Source organism: Panthera pardus, unplaced genomic scaffold, assembly GCF_024362965.1.
Source record: "Panthera pardus isolate Hobbes unplaced genomic scaffold, ASM2436296v1 HiC_scaffold_10, whole genome shotgun sequence".
Classification (NCBI taxonomy): Eukaryota; Metazoa; Chordata; class Mammalia; order Carnivora; family Felidae; genus Panthera; species Panthera pardus.
Genome location: NW_026526655.1, coordinates 47608822 through 47627681, shown reverse-complemented (window position 1 = coordinate 47627681; position 18860 = coordinate 47608822). Strand labels below are relative to the sequence as shown.

The 18860-nt window shown below is 37.6% G+C and overlaps 1 protein-coding gene across 1 annotated transcript in view; it reads left to right on the top strand.

Annotated features, from left to right (window-relative positions):
* The window catches only part of ITGAV (integrin subunit alpha V), a 91306-nt gene that overhangs the window by 21498 nt on the left and 50948 nt on the right, over nucleotides 1-18860 (top strand). The window contains exons 3-4 of the mRNA XM_019461605.2: nucleotides 14298-14389; nucleotides 16794-16908. Of these exons, the coding sequence (XP_019317150.1) occupies nucleotides 14298-14389; nucleotides 16794-16908 (207 nt within the window). The remainder of the gene's footprint in view (nucleotides 1-14297; nucleotides 14390-16793; nucleotides 16909-18860) is intronic.

Genomic DNA, 18860 nt, shown 5'->3' with positions numbered 1-18860 from the left:
GAATTTTTTAAACCCTTTGATCTAGTGACTGCACATCATTAGTAGGTTTTAACCAAGGTCTGCATAATGGCTGAAACTGATTTTTCCCTATTTGACAGAATAGTATGAACTTTGAACCATTGTGGAATTAATGAAACAAAAGGTCATTTAGGGTATGAAGATGACTGATAACGTAGAAAACACAGTTAATTTATCTGAATAGGGATGTGGAAAACTAAGACTTAAGAAAAAATTAACGTATACTTTAATATATTTTAGAAGTAAAAATATTCTAAAATGTATTATATTGAGATGCAAAACAACATCAAGAATATTCATGTAGCAGGATAGATGTGGTCTGTTTTCTCTATTTTGTCTTCATGCCTGAATTGATTTCTTGTTGTCGTAACAACTTACATTAAACTTGGTGGCTTAAAATAGCACAATTTTATTATCTTTAGTTCTGGAGGTCAGATGTCCAAATGGGATTTGCGTTAAATCAGTGTTTTTATCAGTGCTGCGTTCCTTCTAGAGGCTCTAGGGAAGAATCTGTTTTGGTACCTTTCTAGCTTCTAGAGGCCTCCTGCATCCTTGGTTTGTGGTTCCTTCCTCCATCGTAAATGCCAGCAGTGGCTAATCTGGTCTTTCTCAGGCTACATCATCTGACACTGACTCTTCTGCCTCCTCTTGTGATTACATTGAGCCTGCTAAAATAATCCAGGGTAATCTTCCACTTCCGAGTTCCTTAATCTAATCACATCTGCAAAGTCCCTTTTGCCATGCAAGGACACGTTCACATGTAAAGTTCTGGGGATTAGGACACGGACATCTTTGGGCATGGGAGCATTATTCTGTTACCACAGTGCCCTTTTATATATTTTGTTGTTTGATACTGGTTACACTGCAAGCTACTTTGGGGCAAGGGGCATGCTTACATAAGTAGGTCTTGTTCCCTCTTATCCTTTTTTGCGTTGGCTCTGTGGGTATAAGGAATGCAAATTTGACTTAGAAGAGGTAAGCCCAGGGTCTGGCTCTGACACTCATTAGATACGACCTTGGGCAAGTGACTTAAGTTTGCCAGGGGTAATACCTACCCCTAAGGGTTGTCATGGAGAGCAAGTGAGATGCCTGAAGGTATTTTAAAGAAAGAAGAGGCATACAAGTAAAGAAAAGGTTGTTTATATCGTGCCCAGACAACAGTTGTGGGGAAGTGAGTAATTATGGAAAATGAAAGAAATAAAGATAATTGTAGATATTCTTAAGTGGGTTATATCTGGGTTTGCATTTTAACCTGTTATGGTGACATTTGGGAAAATCCTCTTCTTGCTTTCCTTTTCTATGAAGCGGATGTTATGAACAGACTGACTACTGCCCCGTTTCCTCAGTGATGAGTCTTTTCCGAAAAGATTGCACTGATGATCAGCACTGACAGGAAAACCTGGCCAAAGTCTCTGTTTAGAAATACGGCTTCCCTGCATGATTGTTAAATATGTCTCTTAAAAACAGGAGAAGCTTCTACATTTGTGTTCCAAATTCAGTGAATGAGTGTCACCTCTCATTAACAGTATCTGTCCTAGAGAAGGTCACAAGTCAGGTTACTCCCCTGTCTACCCAAAACAGTTTGCTGGAACACTCAGCACTTATTCCCAGAAGGGCCTGGCTGTAGGCTGTGGGCAAACCCACAAACTGGCCTTGCTGGTTCTCTGGTAAAGAAAACGCTGTGGAATATTTTCTAGATGTTATTACTACACTTTGTATTTAATAGCAAATAGAAAACTTTCAGCTGCTCTCTGGCCTCTGTGCCATTCAATTTCGCATTCATCGCAATAAAAATAATCAGGCCGTCTCAAAAACAGCTTAAGTTTGACTTTGTACATTTTCTTTCAGTGTTGCGTCTAGGTCTTTCTACAGTTGTGACAGGACTACAGATTAGGAAGTTAAAAACACAAAGAAAAACAGAGTCCCTACCCTTGTTAATACAAAATAAATCTAAGGAATTTTTTTTTTCAAAGTAGGCTCTAGGCCCAACGTGGGGCTTGAACTCATGACCCCAATATTAAGGGTCGCATGCTGTGCCCACTGAGCCAGCCAGACACCCCCAGGAATTTGTGTTTCGTGAATGAAACTGTTTCTCTTGGTATAACCTGTCATCCCTTGGTGCAGAATTCTATTAATGGGAGAGCTGGGAGGCAACCTAAAAATCAATTAATCTAATTCTTTTATTACTAGTCAACTAATACTCATGCAGTTAGTAACACTTTAAATGTTTCACCAAAAGTAGATTCATAGGGTCCCTTAAAATCCATCTTTTCCCTGGCTCGCTTTGACCTGACTCATTATTTTAAGACTTAACTTGACTCGGCTTTTTTTTTTTTTTTTTTTTAAATCTTCAGTAAAGACTTGGTGTTTAAAACTGTTAAATGCTTTCAGGATCATTCCTTCTCATCTCTAGGAAAAAACAAACCAGCATTGATAAAGCAATGGATGTTTTCAAAGGGCCTGTATTCTTTGTGCTGGCTCCAGCAGAGCCATCAGAATTACTCATGGAAGGAGAAGGAGATTTTGATTCTTTGTTCCTTGTGGTAGTCATAACTCAGTAAATAAATAAATACCAACCCCAGAGAAACAAGCTTCATCATGTTTTCTTCTGGCTCTACTTTTGACTCTCTTCTTGTTTGCTTTTGGAAAACAATTACATTTAATTTTATGCAAAAGATGTTTCTCGACACCTCTGTGTTAGAATTAGTAACAGTTTCTCATGTTCATAGATTGTGATTTCAGAACTTATTTTTATGTTCACAAATAATTAGTTTTTCAGTTGTCTGTAACTCCAAACACTTTGAGGTTAGGGATTTTTCTCTCGTGTTTTGAGTCAATACAATTATGCTTCTAGAGACTTTTAAAGACATTTTGAAGTTTATAAAGCAAATCACCCTTCCATTAATACTAATATCTAACTGCTACATATTATCTATCAGAATTTCTTAAATTAAGAAACTGTAGGGACACCTGGGTAGCTCAGTTGGTCAAGCACCTGACTTTGACTCAGGTCATGATTTTGCAGTTCTTGAGTTCGAGCCCCATGTCAGGCTCTGTGCTGACAGATCGACGCCTGGAGCCTGCTTTGGATTCTGTGTCTCCCTCTCTCTCTGCCCTCCTCCACTCGCACTCTGTCTCTTTCTCTCTCTCTCTCAAAAATAAATAAGCATTAAAAAAAAAAAAAAAGAAACTGTATTTTGTTACTAAGTCAAATCATTAACCTCCATTTTGGTCTTCAGTAATTTCTAGAATTTTGATTTTTATTTTTTTTTGATGAATTATATTTTGCAATATTCTGCTCTATAGTTTGACTCTAAAACAGAATAGAGGAATAAGAATAGTAAGGTTTATTCAGTTTACTAAATTTTCTTGAATTTTGTGAGCTAAAACTGCTTTAATGTGTGGGAGATGAAAGCGTGACCATAATAAAGTCGATTAGGAGGGGATGTAGAAGCTCATAACTAAAGCTTTATATGTGAAGATTAGTGGATATATATCCACACTACTTTTTTCGTCACCTTTGAAACATACAAATAATTCATATTCATTGATTGAATAATTAAGAAAACATCAAGAGGTAAAAAAATCCCAACCACCCAGGAAACTAGTGTCCATAAGATATATTTGTATGTGTGTGTATAGCATGTTTGTGTATGTATCTTGTGGCCTATGTATATACTTTGTGTGTGTGTGTATGTGTGTGTGTGTGTGTGTGTGTACACAAATACATAAAATTATAACTTGGTCAGTCTACTATTGGACATTTTGCTGCTTTTGAAAACTATTGTTAACAAAGCAAACATGCTTATTAAGGCTTGTTGGTATTTTTATTTAGGATTTTTAGAAATGAGACTTAGAAGCCAATGAAATAAATGTGTTTTTTAACATACTTCTGATACATATTTGCTAAGTAGGAAAAAAATGATAACAACCTATCCCTGAACCAGATGTTCCTAGGCTTTCTTAGTCCCACAGGTGAAACATTTGTTTTAATTTATATTTCTGATTTCTAGTGAGGTTAAGTCTTTCCTCATGTTTATTAGCTCTTTGTATTTTTTTTTTTTTTTGTATTATCTGTTCTTACTCTTTTTTTAAATAATTTTTTTAATGTTTTTTTTTTTTAATTTTTGTGAGAGAGAGAGTATGAGTCGGGGAAGAGCAAAGAGAAGGAGATACAGAATCCAAAGCAGGCTCCAGGCTGTGAGCTGTCAGCACAGCCCGATGTGGTGCTCAAATCCACAAGCCATGAGATCATGACCTAAGCCGAGGTCTGTAGCTCAACTGACTGAACCACCCAGTCTCCCCTGTTCTTATTCTTGATCTGTTACCCGACTAATGCATCTGTTTATTTCTGTCCATTTTGAAAAGAGGTCTTTATTATATATACATTTTTGCTTAGTGTTGCAGCTGTCTTTGCACTTGACAAGTTTGTCATTTGCTTTTTAAAAAAAATTTTTTTAAATGTTTTTATTTATTTTTGAAGGAGAGAGAGAGAGAGACAGAGCATGAATGGGGTAGGAGCAGAGAGAGAAGGAGACACAGAATTCGAAGCAGGCTCCAGGCTCTCAGCTGTCAGCACAGAGCCTGATGCAGGGCTCGAACTCACAAACTGTGAGATCATGACCTGAGCCGAAGCCGGATGCTTAACAAACTGAGCCACCCAGGTGCCCCCGTCATTGCTTTTTAAAACAGCTTTATTGAGATATAATTTACCATAAAATTCACCTGTGTACCATTTTTAAGTGTACAATTCAATGAATTTTACTATATAGTTTTATAGATACAATGTAATTCCAGAGCATGTATCTCACCTTGAAAAGAAACACCTCATGTTCATTATCAGCCACTCTCGCATTTGCACCCCTAACCCTAAGTAGTCACAAATCTACTTTCTGTGTCTGTATATATCCCTTCTCTGGATATTTCATATAAATAGAATGATACACTATGTGGTCTTTTGCGTCTGGCGGTTCATCCACATGTGTAAATGCTCGTTTCCTGTTCTATTGCCCAGAAGCATTCCTTGATCCCTTCCTTGTTTATCCTGTCACCAGTAAATGTACATTTGGGTTGTTTCTACTTTTTGGTTCCTGTAAACAATGCTGCTATGAACATTCACGTACGAGTCTTTGGGCATATGTTTTTGTTTCTCTTGGATGAATACGTATGAGTGGAATTGTTAGGTCATATAGTAACTCTGTGTTTAACTTTTCAAGAAGCTGCCAAACTATTTCAAAAATTGACCACACCAATTTTACATTCCTGCTAGCAGTGTGTGAGGATTCCAGTTTCTCCACATTGGTATGGACGTGTTATTTTATCTTTTTTTAATTCCAGCCATCCTAGTGAGTATGAAAGTGGCATTTCATTGTGATTTTGATTTGTGTTGGCCTGACAGCTAATGATGTAGAACATCTTTTCAGGTACTTGTTGGGCATCTGTTTATCTCCTTTGGAGAAATATCTATTCAGGTTGCTTGTCTATTTTTAACTGGGTTTTAAAAAAAACCTTTAGTTGCAAGGAGAAGGGGTTTGTGTGTGTGTGTGTGTGTGTGTGTGTGTGTGTGTATGAGTGTTCATTGTGGATACAAGTCTCCTTTTGAAAATAGGCTTTGTTGATATTTTCTCATTCTGTGGGTTGTCTTTTCACTTTTCTGTATGATATTTTTTGAAGGTCAAAAGTTTAAAATTTTGTTAAGTCTAATTTATCAACCTTTTATCTCTTGGACTTTGGTTTTCTAGATCTTGCCTTATGTAAATTTGAAGGTTTATTCCTGTTTTCTTATAGCATTTTATAGGTTTAGCTCTCTTACTTTAAGTCTGTGATCTATTTGTGTTTGTTTTGCTTTGGTAAGGTTTAAGATAGGGTTCCTCATGAATCTTTTTGCCTATATAAGGCTATCCAATTGTCCCAGCACCATTTGTTGAAAAATACTATTTCTTTCCCATTGAATTTTCTTGGCACCTTTAAAAAAATCAGTTGACTATAAATGTAATAGTGCCATTGATGTTAAACGGTGCTATATGTATTATTAAAACACACTGCTCATTTTAAGTCACCATTGGCTATAATACACACTCAGATTTCAAAGATGTTAATCGTATCTTAATATTTGCAGTTCCAAATCAGTACAATACATTATTTTACAATAGCATTAGGTTACAAATACCAGCACTGTCTGACCACCTCTTCATTGTTTTCTCTCAGATTTCTTTTATAGCATTTGTGACTTTCTGGAAGTATCTTATATAATTATTTGTTTATTATGTCTCATGTCTCTCCTTGATAGCAGGGACCTTATCTGTCTCATTTACTGCTATATTCCTTGCATGTATACATAAGAGGTACATGATCTATTTCTTTAAATGAATGATCAAAGAGATTTCCTCCGGCCTGTTGATTTTCACATAAATAAGCAAACAATATTGGCAGAGTTTTCTTTGAGGCAAATTTGTTGCATGAAGTACAACTGAGCAAAAAGTGATGGTTGAGGTAAAAAGCTGCTTAAAGAAGCCTGTAAATTGTCTATTTTATTAAAGGATGACAGTGGGGTGGCACTGTTTCATTTTGTTTTTATTGAAGTATAATTGATATATTAGTTTCAGGTATACAATATAATGATATATGCAACATAATGTATATATTGCAAAATGATCACTGCAATAGGATTAATTAACATCTGTCACCATACATAGTTACAGAACCTTTTTTTCTTATTCTGAGAGCTTTTAAGATCTACTCTCTGAGTAACTTTAAAATACACAATACAGTATTATTTTATTTTTATTTTTATTTTTATTTTTATTTTTATTTTTATTTTATTTATTTATTTATTTATTTATTTATTTATTTATTTATTATTTTAATGTAAGTTAGCTAACATGCAGTGTATACAATGTGCTCCTAGCTTTGGGAGTAGATTCCCATGATTTGCCGCTTACATATAACACCCAGTGCTCATCCCAACAAGTGCCCTCCTCAATGCCCATCACCCATTTTCCCCTCTCCCCGCCCCTCATCAACCCTCAGTTTGTTCTCTGTATTTAGGAGCCTGTTAACGGTTTTGCCTCCCTCCCTCTCTGTTTAAAACTATTTTTTTCCCCTTCCCTTCCTCCATGGTCTTCTGTTAAGTTTCTCAAGATCCACATATGAGTGAAAACATATGATATCTGTGTTTCTCTGCTGACTTATTTCACTCAGCATAATACCCTCCAGTTCCATCCACGTTGCCGCAAATGGCCAGATCTCATTCTTTCTCATTGCCAAGTAGTATTCCATTGTATATATAAACCACATCTTCTTTATCTATTCATCAGTTGATGGACATTTTGGCTCTTTCCATAATTTGGTTATTGTTGATAGTGCTGCTATAAATATTGGGGTACATGTGCCCCTATGGATTAGCACTTCTGTATACTACAGTATTATTAACTATAGGTATCATGATGCTATATGTTACATTGTGTTCATAGTCACTTTCTTGAGCAAAGAATAAGCTCTCTGAGGGACCTAAATAATTTCATTATTCATAGAGTCCTATAATTATAAATAGGAACCAAATGATTAAAAACAGAAGTAACTTCCAAATAGAGGTTTATTGCCTTGCTTTTCTTATGCTTTGGCTTTATTTTTCACTTTGGCCTTTTCACAAAAGATGACATAATCTTGTTGCTCCAAAGGGTATTCTTTAGGTGTGAAAGGAAGAAACAAAAAACAAAATTGACTCTAGGGTGATAAGGTAACTTTGTCTTAAAAAAGCATCCCCTCCAGAGCAAGCTGAATGTTGACAGTGTCTTCTGAAACACCCTGAGGGAATGAGAGGAAATGAGAAGAGCTGACCATTAAGCAGGGGACAGAGTCTAAAGTTTGCTTTGCTCAATATGCTTCTGTCCTCAAGTCTTCAATCACGGGAGTCTGATAAAATGCCATTGACAGATTTAAAAGCTGGCACAAAAAGATATTAAATTTTCAAGCCTCTACTGATTTACTTGCTAAATAATGTCAAGTTTCTCTGCAACATTTTCCCCTGTGTATTTTTGAAAGTGACTAATAGAGAGTTAGTTTCATGCCACTTTTTTTAATTCAGGGTGGTTTCTTCTCATTTTCACTATGTGTGAGACACTCTTTTCCCCTTTGATTTACTTGGGAGAGCAAGCTAGTCTTCCAAGGTATTTCACAGAACTATGGGTAGAAATCTTTGTGCTTTCTTAACTGTTGCCTGAGGAGACATTTCTTTCATCACTGCAGTATCTATAGTTCTCTGGGTCTAATTTCCCTTCTGAGGTTGGTGGCATGGGCCAAGCAGCCTGTGATGTTCCAGCATCACTTGAAATGGTGACTTCAGGGCTGTGACTCAAAATGTTTACTTCACTGAGGCCCCAGAATAGCTGCCAGTTTTAGCCAGATTATGAATGAACTCCTTGTCAGTTCAGAGAGCACACTTTTCTTTTTTTTCTCCTCACCCCCTTCTTTGTTCACACTTCCTCTGAGCAAAACTTCTGCCTGAGTCAAGCATTTTAAGACTTGGTCTCTGGGAAAAGAGTTAAGATTGATAAAGGAAAACTTCCTGTTTAGGAAACTTCTCAAAAATTGGGTAATCTGAGGTTGTGACCCTGTTGAAACTCAAGACACTTAAAGCAACGGGTAATACATGTTTCCTTGAGGACTCTTGCCTAAGTTTTGGATGCCGATGTATGCCAATGCATTATAACCAAATATATTTTACTCCTTTTGTTTGGTAATATAATTGAAAACACATTTAATCATATGTTACTTAAGACATGGCTGTTTGGTTTTTGGCCATACCAAAGTTTTAGTAAAGCTCCAGGTGTTTCAAATGCATTTTGTGTTATCAAAAAAAGCCGCATTGCCTGATTTTTTTTCACATTTGATTGGTGGTCCTTCACTCTCATTAAAAACTTTTGGGGGAAATAGCTTGCCAAATGGAGAGAGCTATGGATTTTTGTGCTCCACAATATGTGATGATGAAAACAAAACAGAAAATTGTAAAATTTGTAATTCTGTTTCATGACCTTTTCTAGCTTAAGCTAAACCTGTTTATCTGCAAAGGCAGGTATCCTAATCATTATAGCAGTGAATGTTTTTGATTGTTTAAAATAGGAAATAAAACGTGGTAGCGAATGAGAAGCACATGGTGTTAGTGCAGAGCAGTATCCTACCATGTTGCTACCACATGCAGATTTGGAGAAGAGTCTATTTCTTCAGAAAAAAAGGAATCATGGTGACAGTTTTTCAATGGAAAACTGGATAATACTATATAAAGAGGAAACTTCTCTTCAGCCTTCAGGAATACAGTTAAAGAACAATTGCTGGGCATAGAGGGCAATTCAAAAACCCCATGCAGCCCGTTCTTAGCATGGCAGCAAAGCTCTTGACAACCACTCCCCTCCTGATCCTTCTTTCTGGTCATAGCCAACAACTCACAGTTTTGTAAAAAATCCAAGTATATCCACTCTTTAATCTCTGGCCACAAGATTTTCCCTTGGCCCAGAAAGCTTTCTCTTCCTTGTACTCTGCCACCCTCTTCCCGTAACATTTCACATTCCTCTGCCATTGTTCTACCATAAGGGCTTGTTCCTATGATTGTCTCCTTGTTAGGTATTTCCTTAGGGTCAGACACCCTGTTTCATCATGCCTTAGCATCATGAACAGACAGCTACAACTGAAGGTTTTTTCTTTTTTTTAATTTTAAATTTTTAATGTTTATTTGTGTTTGACAGAGAGACAGAGCACTACTAGCGGGGAGGGGCAGAGAGAGAGAGGGAGACACAGAATCCAAAGTAGGTTCCAGGCTCGAAGCTGTCAGCACAGAGCCCGATATAGGGCTTGAACTCATGAACCGTGAGATCATGACCTAAGCTGAAGTTGGACGCTCAACCACTGAGCCACGCAGGAGCCCCACAACTGAAGGGTTTGAATCAATAGTGAAAGGAATAAAAGTTTTTAAGGTTAGGGGCCCATGGTAACAAAGGCTTGCAAATGGGAATGAATGTGACTTGTTCAAGAGACTGGGGGCTGAGGGGAAGGGAACTCTTACATAAAAAATAAATATATCTTAGGGGTCCCTGGGTGGTTCAGTTGATTAAGCATCTGGTTCTTGATCTCAGCATAGGTCTTGATCTCAGGATCATGATTACCAACTAACTAAATAATCAATATATATATTACACACCATTTTCTGGAGGGTTCATCAGTTAATTTAGCAATTAGCCCCTCATTGTTCTCTTTTAATATTGAATCTTCCCTACTATTTTGTTTTTTATGACATTGACATTTTTGAGGAATCTGTATTAGGTCTTGTAGGCAGGAAAAATTGCATTAAGAATATCATGATTTTGGTTCTGCATCATTTTGTTTTTGTAAATGTCAGTTTTAAAGATTATGAGAAATTATATGGAGCCTTAATTTGAATCTTTCTGATGTGGTACAGCCTAAGATTTCCTCTAATAAAGGAAAGCTTTGTGGGGTGCCTGCGTAGCTCAGTTGGTTAAGCATCCAACTTTAGCTCAGGTCATGATCTCCCACTTCATGGGTTTGAGCCCTGTGTCTGGCTCTGTGCTGACAGCTCAGAGCCTGGAGCCTGCTTTGGATTCTGTGTCTTCTTCTCTCTCTGCCTCTCCCCTGCTCAAGTGCTCTCTCTCTCTCTCTCAAAAATAAACATTAACAAAATATATAAAAAAAGAAAAGCTTTGGTTCTAGTTGGACATAGTTTAGGGTCTTGCTGAAAAGGCTTTGTCTTACCTGAAAGCAGAAGCAGGAAGTAGCAGTTCTGAGAATGTTGCACTTTTCAGTTCACATGCATTATTAGCTCATAAACTCAATTCCCTTAGGCTAAGATTACCTGAGTTTATCTGTGGTCTCAAGGGACAGTGAGTGGAAGTGAATCTTTCTGAGCACCAGCTGTTTCTTTCACAGTTGTAGTGTATTTCTCCTGCTGCATTAATATAAGGAGGAAAATAACTTCATTTTCCTTTGTAGAAAGGAATAGAATAGAGTCTGCAGCACAGTAAGAGAACAGGTAGCTTGCAGTGGAATAAAAAGTTTATATTAAGTAACTTGTAACCATACATTTTATGGTTTAAATCCTTGAAAAATTATCAGGTGAACCCAGTCTGCCTAGCGGCTAAGCTTTGTAGTTTTTGGTCAGGCCCTTTTGGAAATAGCAGAATGTATATTACTCAAGCTGTGCTAGGCTATATACTTCAGTAACAACATGCTTTATAAACAAAATCCCACATCTCACTCACTTAAAAAGAAGACTATTTCTTGCTCATGTCATCATTGAGTATGGGGAATTTGGCTGTTCTTACATTTTAAAACCCTTGGCTGAGGGGCGCCTGGGTGGCTCAGTCGGTTAAGCGTCCGACTTCGGCTCAGGTCACGATCTCGGGGTCCGTGAGTTCAAGCCCCGCGTCGGGCTCTGGGCTGATGGCTCAGAGCCTGGAGCCTGCTTCCGATTCTGTGTCTCCCTCTCTCTCTGCCCCTCCCCCATTCATGCTCTGTCTCTCTCTGTCTCAAAAATAAATAAACTTAAAAAAAAAAAAACAAAAAAAACCTTTGGCTGAAGTTTTTTGTACCATGTGATTCCACCATCTATTACAGACTTACGGATGAGAGAGAGAAAACACAAAGTATTCATATCTATTTTTTTTGTTTTGTTTTTTAATGAGTTGATTATTTTAGATTGCACAAATAAGTGATATAATGAAGTATTTGTCTTTCTGTGTCTTAACTTATTTTACTTAGCCTAAGTCTCTAGATCCATCCATGTTGTCTCAACTGGCAGGATCTTCTTCTTTTTTATGGCTGAATAATCTATTGTATGAATATGCCACATTTTCTTTTTTATTCATCTTTCTTTTTTTTTTTTTAAGTTTTTTTTTAATGTTTATTTATTTTTGACAGAGAGAGAGGGAGAGAGACAGATCACGAGCCGGGGAGGGGCAGAGAGAGAGGGAGACACAGAATCCGAAGTAGGCTCCAGGCTCTGAGCTGTCAGCACAGAGTCCAATGCGGGGCTCGAACTCACAGAACACGAGATCATGACCTGAGCCGAAGTCACGCTCAACCGACTGAGCCACCCAGGCGCCCCTTTTTTTATTCATCTTTCAATAGATATTTAGGTTGCTTTCATGTCTTGACTATTATGAGTAATGCTACAGTGAACATGGGAGTGCAGATACCCCTTAGAGGATAATAATTTCATTCCTTTGGATATATACCCAGAAGTTGGATTCCTGGGTCATGCAGTGGTTCCACATTTAATTTCTTGAGTAACCTCCATAGTGTTTAATAGCTGTATCAATTACATTTCTACCCACAGTGTACAGGGATTCCCTTTTCTCCACATCCTTACCAACACTTGTTATCTTAGGGGTTTTGTTTTGTTTTGTTTGGATAATTGCCATCCTAACTGGTGTGAGATGATATCTTATTGTGGTTTTGATTTGCATTTGCTTAGTGATTAGTGAGCTCATATCCACTTTTACTTGAACAGGAAGCAACATCTGCCACTTTTGCTCTTAGCTTCGTGGCAAGAACTAGTTATGTGGCTTTAACGTAACTGTGGGAGGATGGGAAATGTAAGTGAGTCCATGGACTGATTAGTGACCTGTGTGTCACTGACATGTAGTGTTCCCAGTGATGATGGCTTGGTGAACACAGGCTTCAGAGGCAAGCCAACCATACTGTTGGGAAACTTTGGTTTTCATGGTGAAGGGCATATACTGGCTAAGTTCCATTTCTCCTTCCCCCCTACTTATAAAAATGTGTTTTTGTGACCACTGACAAAAATCAGCTGTATTAAAAGTACAGAAAGAGGCCTTTGGAGATTCACACATTAAAGAAAACTTTTTTAAAATAATGAAAAAGAAGAATAGTATAGTGAACAGTATTATATCCTTTACCTTGTCTGTATTACATCTAGAATTATTGAAATTCTCAATTAATCTCAAGGTTAATCTCAATCTTCAGTTGGTTTTAAGTCTCCAGAATGGAACTGAATAACCATAAGTACTACCTTAGATGAGTGAGATTTAGGAAATAGATTTAACATGAACCTTGTGATGACTATTTACATATTGGCTGGCAGTCTTAAAATTGATCCTTGTCTGCTATATTTTGTCCAGTATAGTTCTTGAAATATATGTTTGTAAAGAATGATTATTATAAATAGATTTTAAGAGGAACATACTAGACTTTAGTCTCTCAAGAAAAATAGTCTCTCCTTCCCCAAATGCTTTATGGATATGTTTCCATAATTCTTTCCTTGATCAATTTAAGAGCTTTTCCATGGAAAGGATTTTTTTTTAATGTTTATTTATTTATTTTTGAGAGAGAGACAGAGAGAGAGAGAGAGAGAGAGAGAGAGAGAGAGAGAGATGTGCATGTGAAAGAGAGTGTGAGCAGGGAGAGGCAGAGAGAGAGGTAGAGAGAGAATCCCAAGCAGGCTCTGTGCTGTCAGCATGGAGCTGGATGTGGGACTCAATGTTGTGGACAGTGAGATCATGACCTGAGCCAAAATCAAGAGTCAGACGTTTAACTGACTGAGCTACCCAGGCACCCCTCATGGAAAGGATTTTTCTTTTCTTTCCTTTTCTTTCCTTTTCTTTTCTTTTCTTTTCTTTTCTTTTCTTTTCTTTTCTTTTCTTTTTTTTCTCTTTTCTTTTCTTCTTTCTTTCTTTCTTTCTTTCTTTTTAATTTGCAATACTTTACGTGGGTGGCTAGTACATTGGGAATCATTTTCTCGAAAGTGTAAACTGAAAATAAATATTTGCATGTAGTGTACCAAATCTGATTCTTTTTCCCACCAGCCAGATCATGTCTCCTAGATTCTAACCCCTGTGTTATAATGCCACTTGGCTATCTTTGTCTTTTACTTTAGTCTTTTACTACTCGTGTTTTACAAAGGCCTTTTGTTTTCATAAATACATTTATATCATAGAACTTTCAGGAGCACAGTAGGTAATTATAAGTGTTTAATAGTTATCTTATAATTTAGCCACTGGGAAACTTTACTTAGTATTACCTTTTCACATCTGCATTACAGTTAATGGGGGTTAATAACAACCCTGGGACACTTCTAGTCATCCTGTATTTTATTTCTTTGGTTAGTTGAAAGTTCCTGATATTCATCAAGTACACGAGATAAATAGCTAATGTGGCATTTGATTAATCAAATTTGGTTAATCAAAGGCATACTCTTTGTGTGTCTGGATTGAAATAAACTCTGTTATACTAAGAATATATTTTTTTCTTAGGCAACAGAGATTATGCCAAGGATGATCCATTGGAGTTTAAGTCCCACCAGTGGTTTGGAGCATCTGTGAGATCAAAACAGGATAAAATTTTGGTAAGTCTTTTGGATATTTACTTGTAGGTGAGTTTTGTCAATTTATGTGGAAACACAGAAAAGTTTCTGCTTGAAAGCTAGTAGTAAAACTCAGTGTGCTCAGGAGTACAGGACAAGATGAGATAAGATAACCCTGATCAAAGGCCGTCCTATCAAAGATCTTCTCTGTCCTGCCCTTCACAGACTTGCTTTCTGATACTTTCCACCTTCATTCCTGCCTTGTTACCTTCTCCACTCTTGTTGATCCTTCCCCTCAGGGTGTTTCTGTCCAGCCGGGTTCAGGATGAGTGTGCCTGTGATTAATCACAGGCACTAATACCTCTTTTTAAAAACACAGCAGCCTTCCCTTTGCCTCTTTCCCCTGCTATGCCACATTCCTTGCTCCTCTTTTCAGAAACTTTTTCAGTGTTTTCTTCAGTTATCCCCTCTACTTCTTCACTGCCTGTTCTTTTCCCAACCACAGTCAAGCTCAGGTAGGCATGGCTAAAGTCACCCTTGGCTTTCAGGTCACTGAAATCACTGGTACTTGTTGAATGTTTCTTGCCACTCAGCACCATTCAACGAGGTCAGTTAGCCCATTCTTTTTGAACTGCTTTTCTTCCCTTGGCTTCTGGAACACTGTACTTTCTTGGTTTTCTCCCATCTCCCTGCCTGATCCTCACTGTCTTTTTGAGCAGCTCCTCTTCGCTCAGTTTCTAAGCGTTGAGTGTCCTACGCTGGGTTCTGGGCCACCATCTTCTCTAACTACACCTTTTACCTGGCTGTTCCTATCCTGTCCCATGGCTGTAAATACAGTCTATATGTCATAATCCCTAAAGCTATATCTCTATTTCTTAATTCTCCCTGGATTTTCAGAGTGTTTCCAAACTAGCTATATGGCATTTCCATTTGGATATCTCCTGTGTTACTCAAAATGAACATAGCCAAAATAGAACTCTTGTTACCCTTCATCAGAAAGGAAAAAACACAAAGTTAATGCTCTCCATATGAAACTTCCCCAGCCTGTTTACAGCCGTGACTCTCTATCCCCTCCACCAGCAAGCCCTATCAGTTCTGCCTCCAGAATGTATCCCACATCCATCTAGAAATCATCACCTGCACTGTTTCCACCCTGTACCCAGCCACTATTGTAACCTCCCCGGGTTCCTGCAGTGGCGCATCTCCTCTTTCTGCTTCCTCTCCTGCAGTCCATCCTCTGTGGTTCCTCCTCTGCAATCCTTTTTCCAGAGGAGGCCCAGAGTGAACCAGAGCATTTCATCTTCTTAATTAAAACCGTCAGGTGGTTTTCCATCACTCATAGAGTTCAAATCCCTGCTTATCCTGGCTTATAAGCATCCCCACAACCAGGTCACTGGCTCTTGTCTCTTTGGCATCATCTCACTCCGTCTTGCAGCCTTTAACCACACTAATCTTCATCCCTTCCATGTGCCAGGTCACTGCAGTTAGTACCTTAGTGTGTTTGTTCCCTGTCCCTGATTTATGCTCACCTTGTTGATTTTCACTTGGCTAGCTCCTTGTCATTCTGACTTCAGCTTTCATTTCTTTTCCCCAGAAAGCCCTTCCCTGTTGTAATTACCTGCATAGTATTTATTGCTGTTTTTTAAAATATGATGGTGGGGCATTAGAGATGAATTTGTTTAGGAGCTGAAATTTCAAAGGAACTCTACAGGATGTGTCTAATTGGAGGTCAAGGATGGGGTTGAGAGTGGGTCATTCTAGGCACAAAGCAAAGAAGCAGAAGTAAGCAGGTGCAAATAGTCCTTGTACACGAAACATCAAGTACATATAGAGAAGTAGCAACAATCATCTCCTTTCACTTTTTTCAGGGTAAATATAGAGTAACCCACTGTTGAAGTCTGCAACATTTGTGTTAATGTTTTGCTTCAAAAAGTATTACAGAAAGTTCATTGAACTTTTTTGCCAGCAAGTTAAACTGTTACATTTTGGTAGATTACTATGTTATTAAAGCATACATTATTCTACTGCTCGTGCATGGCGTTAAAATCCATAACTCTGAAAACAGAAGGGTCACAATTTATTTGGAAAGTAGATCAAATGAGCACTGCAAAGTCTTTTACTTTTTTCTTAATAATAAATTATTTGCTTTATAATTTGGGGTGTAGTCTACGTGTGTAAGAATGTTATTTAGTTACAATGTTGATTCGATCAGCTTAGTGCTGATCAAAAAAAGTGCTACATGAAATAATTTTGCCATTTTGAAAATGAAATATGTGAAAAAGGTACTTATCACTGTTGTGATATGGAATTCATAGTATAGGATAGGTGTGGTTACTTTCTATTAATGCTTAGAAAGTGTTGTTCAATTCTGGGGTAGTGTAGATTGTCTGAAACACTAATCTTTTCAGGGAATTTTTATGTTGTGGACCACCACCTTTGATTTCAGGCCTGTGCCCCACTGTACCACTGGAGGACTGAAATGAAACAGGAGAGAGAGCCAGTTGGAACATGCTTTCTTCAGGATGGAGCAAAGACTGTAGAGTATGCTCCATGCAGATCAAGTATGTATAAGAAGCGTACCAACTTTTAAATGAGGGTTGGGAAGCCTAATTTGTTAAAAGTGTGTGTGTGTGCGCACGCACACGCGCACGTGTGTGTCTAAAAATTGTAGACATGTTGTGTTAGTCAAAAGATGTTCCATTGACCTTCTCTAACACAGATGCGGGACTTCCTAAAACAAAAGAAGCTGATGCAGTGGGTCTACCTCAGGCCTGTGTACCCGCATTTTTAGGAAAACTCCTCAAGGCGATTTGATGGATACCAGAGTTTAAGAACTAGAGCTTTATATTAATAATGTTTAAAATATATATATATATATATATATATATACACACATATATATGTATATATGTATATACATATATATGTGTGTATATATATATGTATGTATGTATAATGTTTAAAATATATATATACACACACACACACACACACATATTATATATATATGTATGTATGTCTTTAAGACATATATATGTCTTAAACAGCCAGAGTTTATATAGGAAGGTAAAACATTGAGCTCAGGACTCTGAGTCTGAATTTGCCTCCTTTTATTATTTTTTTAATTAAAAAAATTTTGTTTTAAGATTTTATTTTGAAGTAATCTCCACACCCAACATGAGGCTTGAACTCACAGCTTTGAAATCAAGAGTCACACACTCCACCAACTGAGCCAGCCAGGCACTCCTCTTAAGTCCGTTTCTTTGTCGGTCTATTATCAACCTTACTCTTCTTTTGATGATCCAAAAGATCTCACTTTGTTGTCTCACACTATTTGAAATTTCAAATGAAATTCATGTGGTGACTACAGGTGATTTTGAGTCCTTACGGTTTTGATCGTGCTTTTCCAAAGGAGATTCCAGTTCTTTTGCCTTCCCGTCTTTGGTCAGTGGCCACCACTCCAGATCCTCTTTCTACAAGAAATGTAAAAATAGCTTACTGAAGTGCCTTATGGTATTTATATCTAGAGCACTTTTTAGGCTGTTTCTTTTTTTATGTTCCATTGGTCACCAGATACTTTAGTAGAGAGAATCAGGAACAGAAGTCTAACATGTAAGACTGTTAACTGCTAGATTCTTTCCATCTGTGTTAGGTGACTTGGGACACCAGGCCAAAGGAACTGTTCAGTCCTTAAAATTTTAAGCAGTTGAACTTCCAAGAAGCTGCAGATGGTTTTATTAACACTTATTTCTTCACCCACCAACTTGACCCTGCATGTTGTGAGAAGTAAACATCAAAAGAATGGTACCTCCCTAGAAGTGCATTGTTTATTTGGGTCGGTCAGAAAGCACAACGCATCACAGCACAGAGGAGGCTGGCAGGTTTATACTCCGTGTTTGACGCCAGCTGTATCACCACCTTTATGTTGCTGTTTGGGTTAGAGTCCTGTCGTCTTTTTGGTATGTGGAAAATGTGAGGATTAAATTTGTGTTTGCAATTTCTGTATTGCAAAAATGTTGCTATTGTGAGAAGGTAATTTTATAGCTATGAGGAATGAGCTAACTCTTGCCCGCCAGGTTTGTAACTTACCATTTATGTGATGGACATAAAGGTAAAAATCACCCTATTCTCACATGATAGATGTGGGAACTGAGATTCAGATTGTTGGAAGTAATTTTTTCCTACATCTTTTAGTAGTGAATGATCTGATGAGGACTTGAACCCAGTTCTGTCTTATTCCAAACGAGCCCTTCCCTTGTAAATACTAACAATGGAATATGTTTTCCATTTCAATTGCCTCAGGGTTAACCACAGCTTTTCCTTAAAGAATACGTTGTGCTTTCACGAATACAGGTTTGGATAATTCTGGGTATGTGAAATACTTGGTACCCTTCTGAAAGCAAGCATTCTAGAAATGATCCATTCATGTGGATATACTGTTAGATTAGGCTAGTGTTGTTTTTTCATTTTGACTTTTCTATAATGACCATTTTTTTTTTCTCAACATGTATTT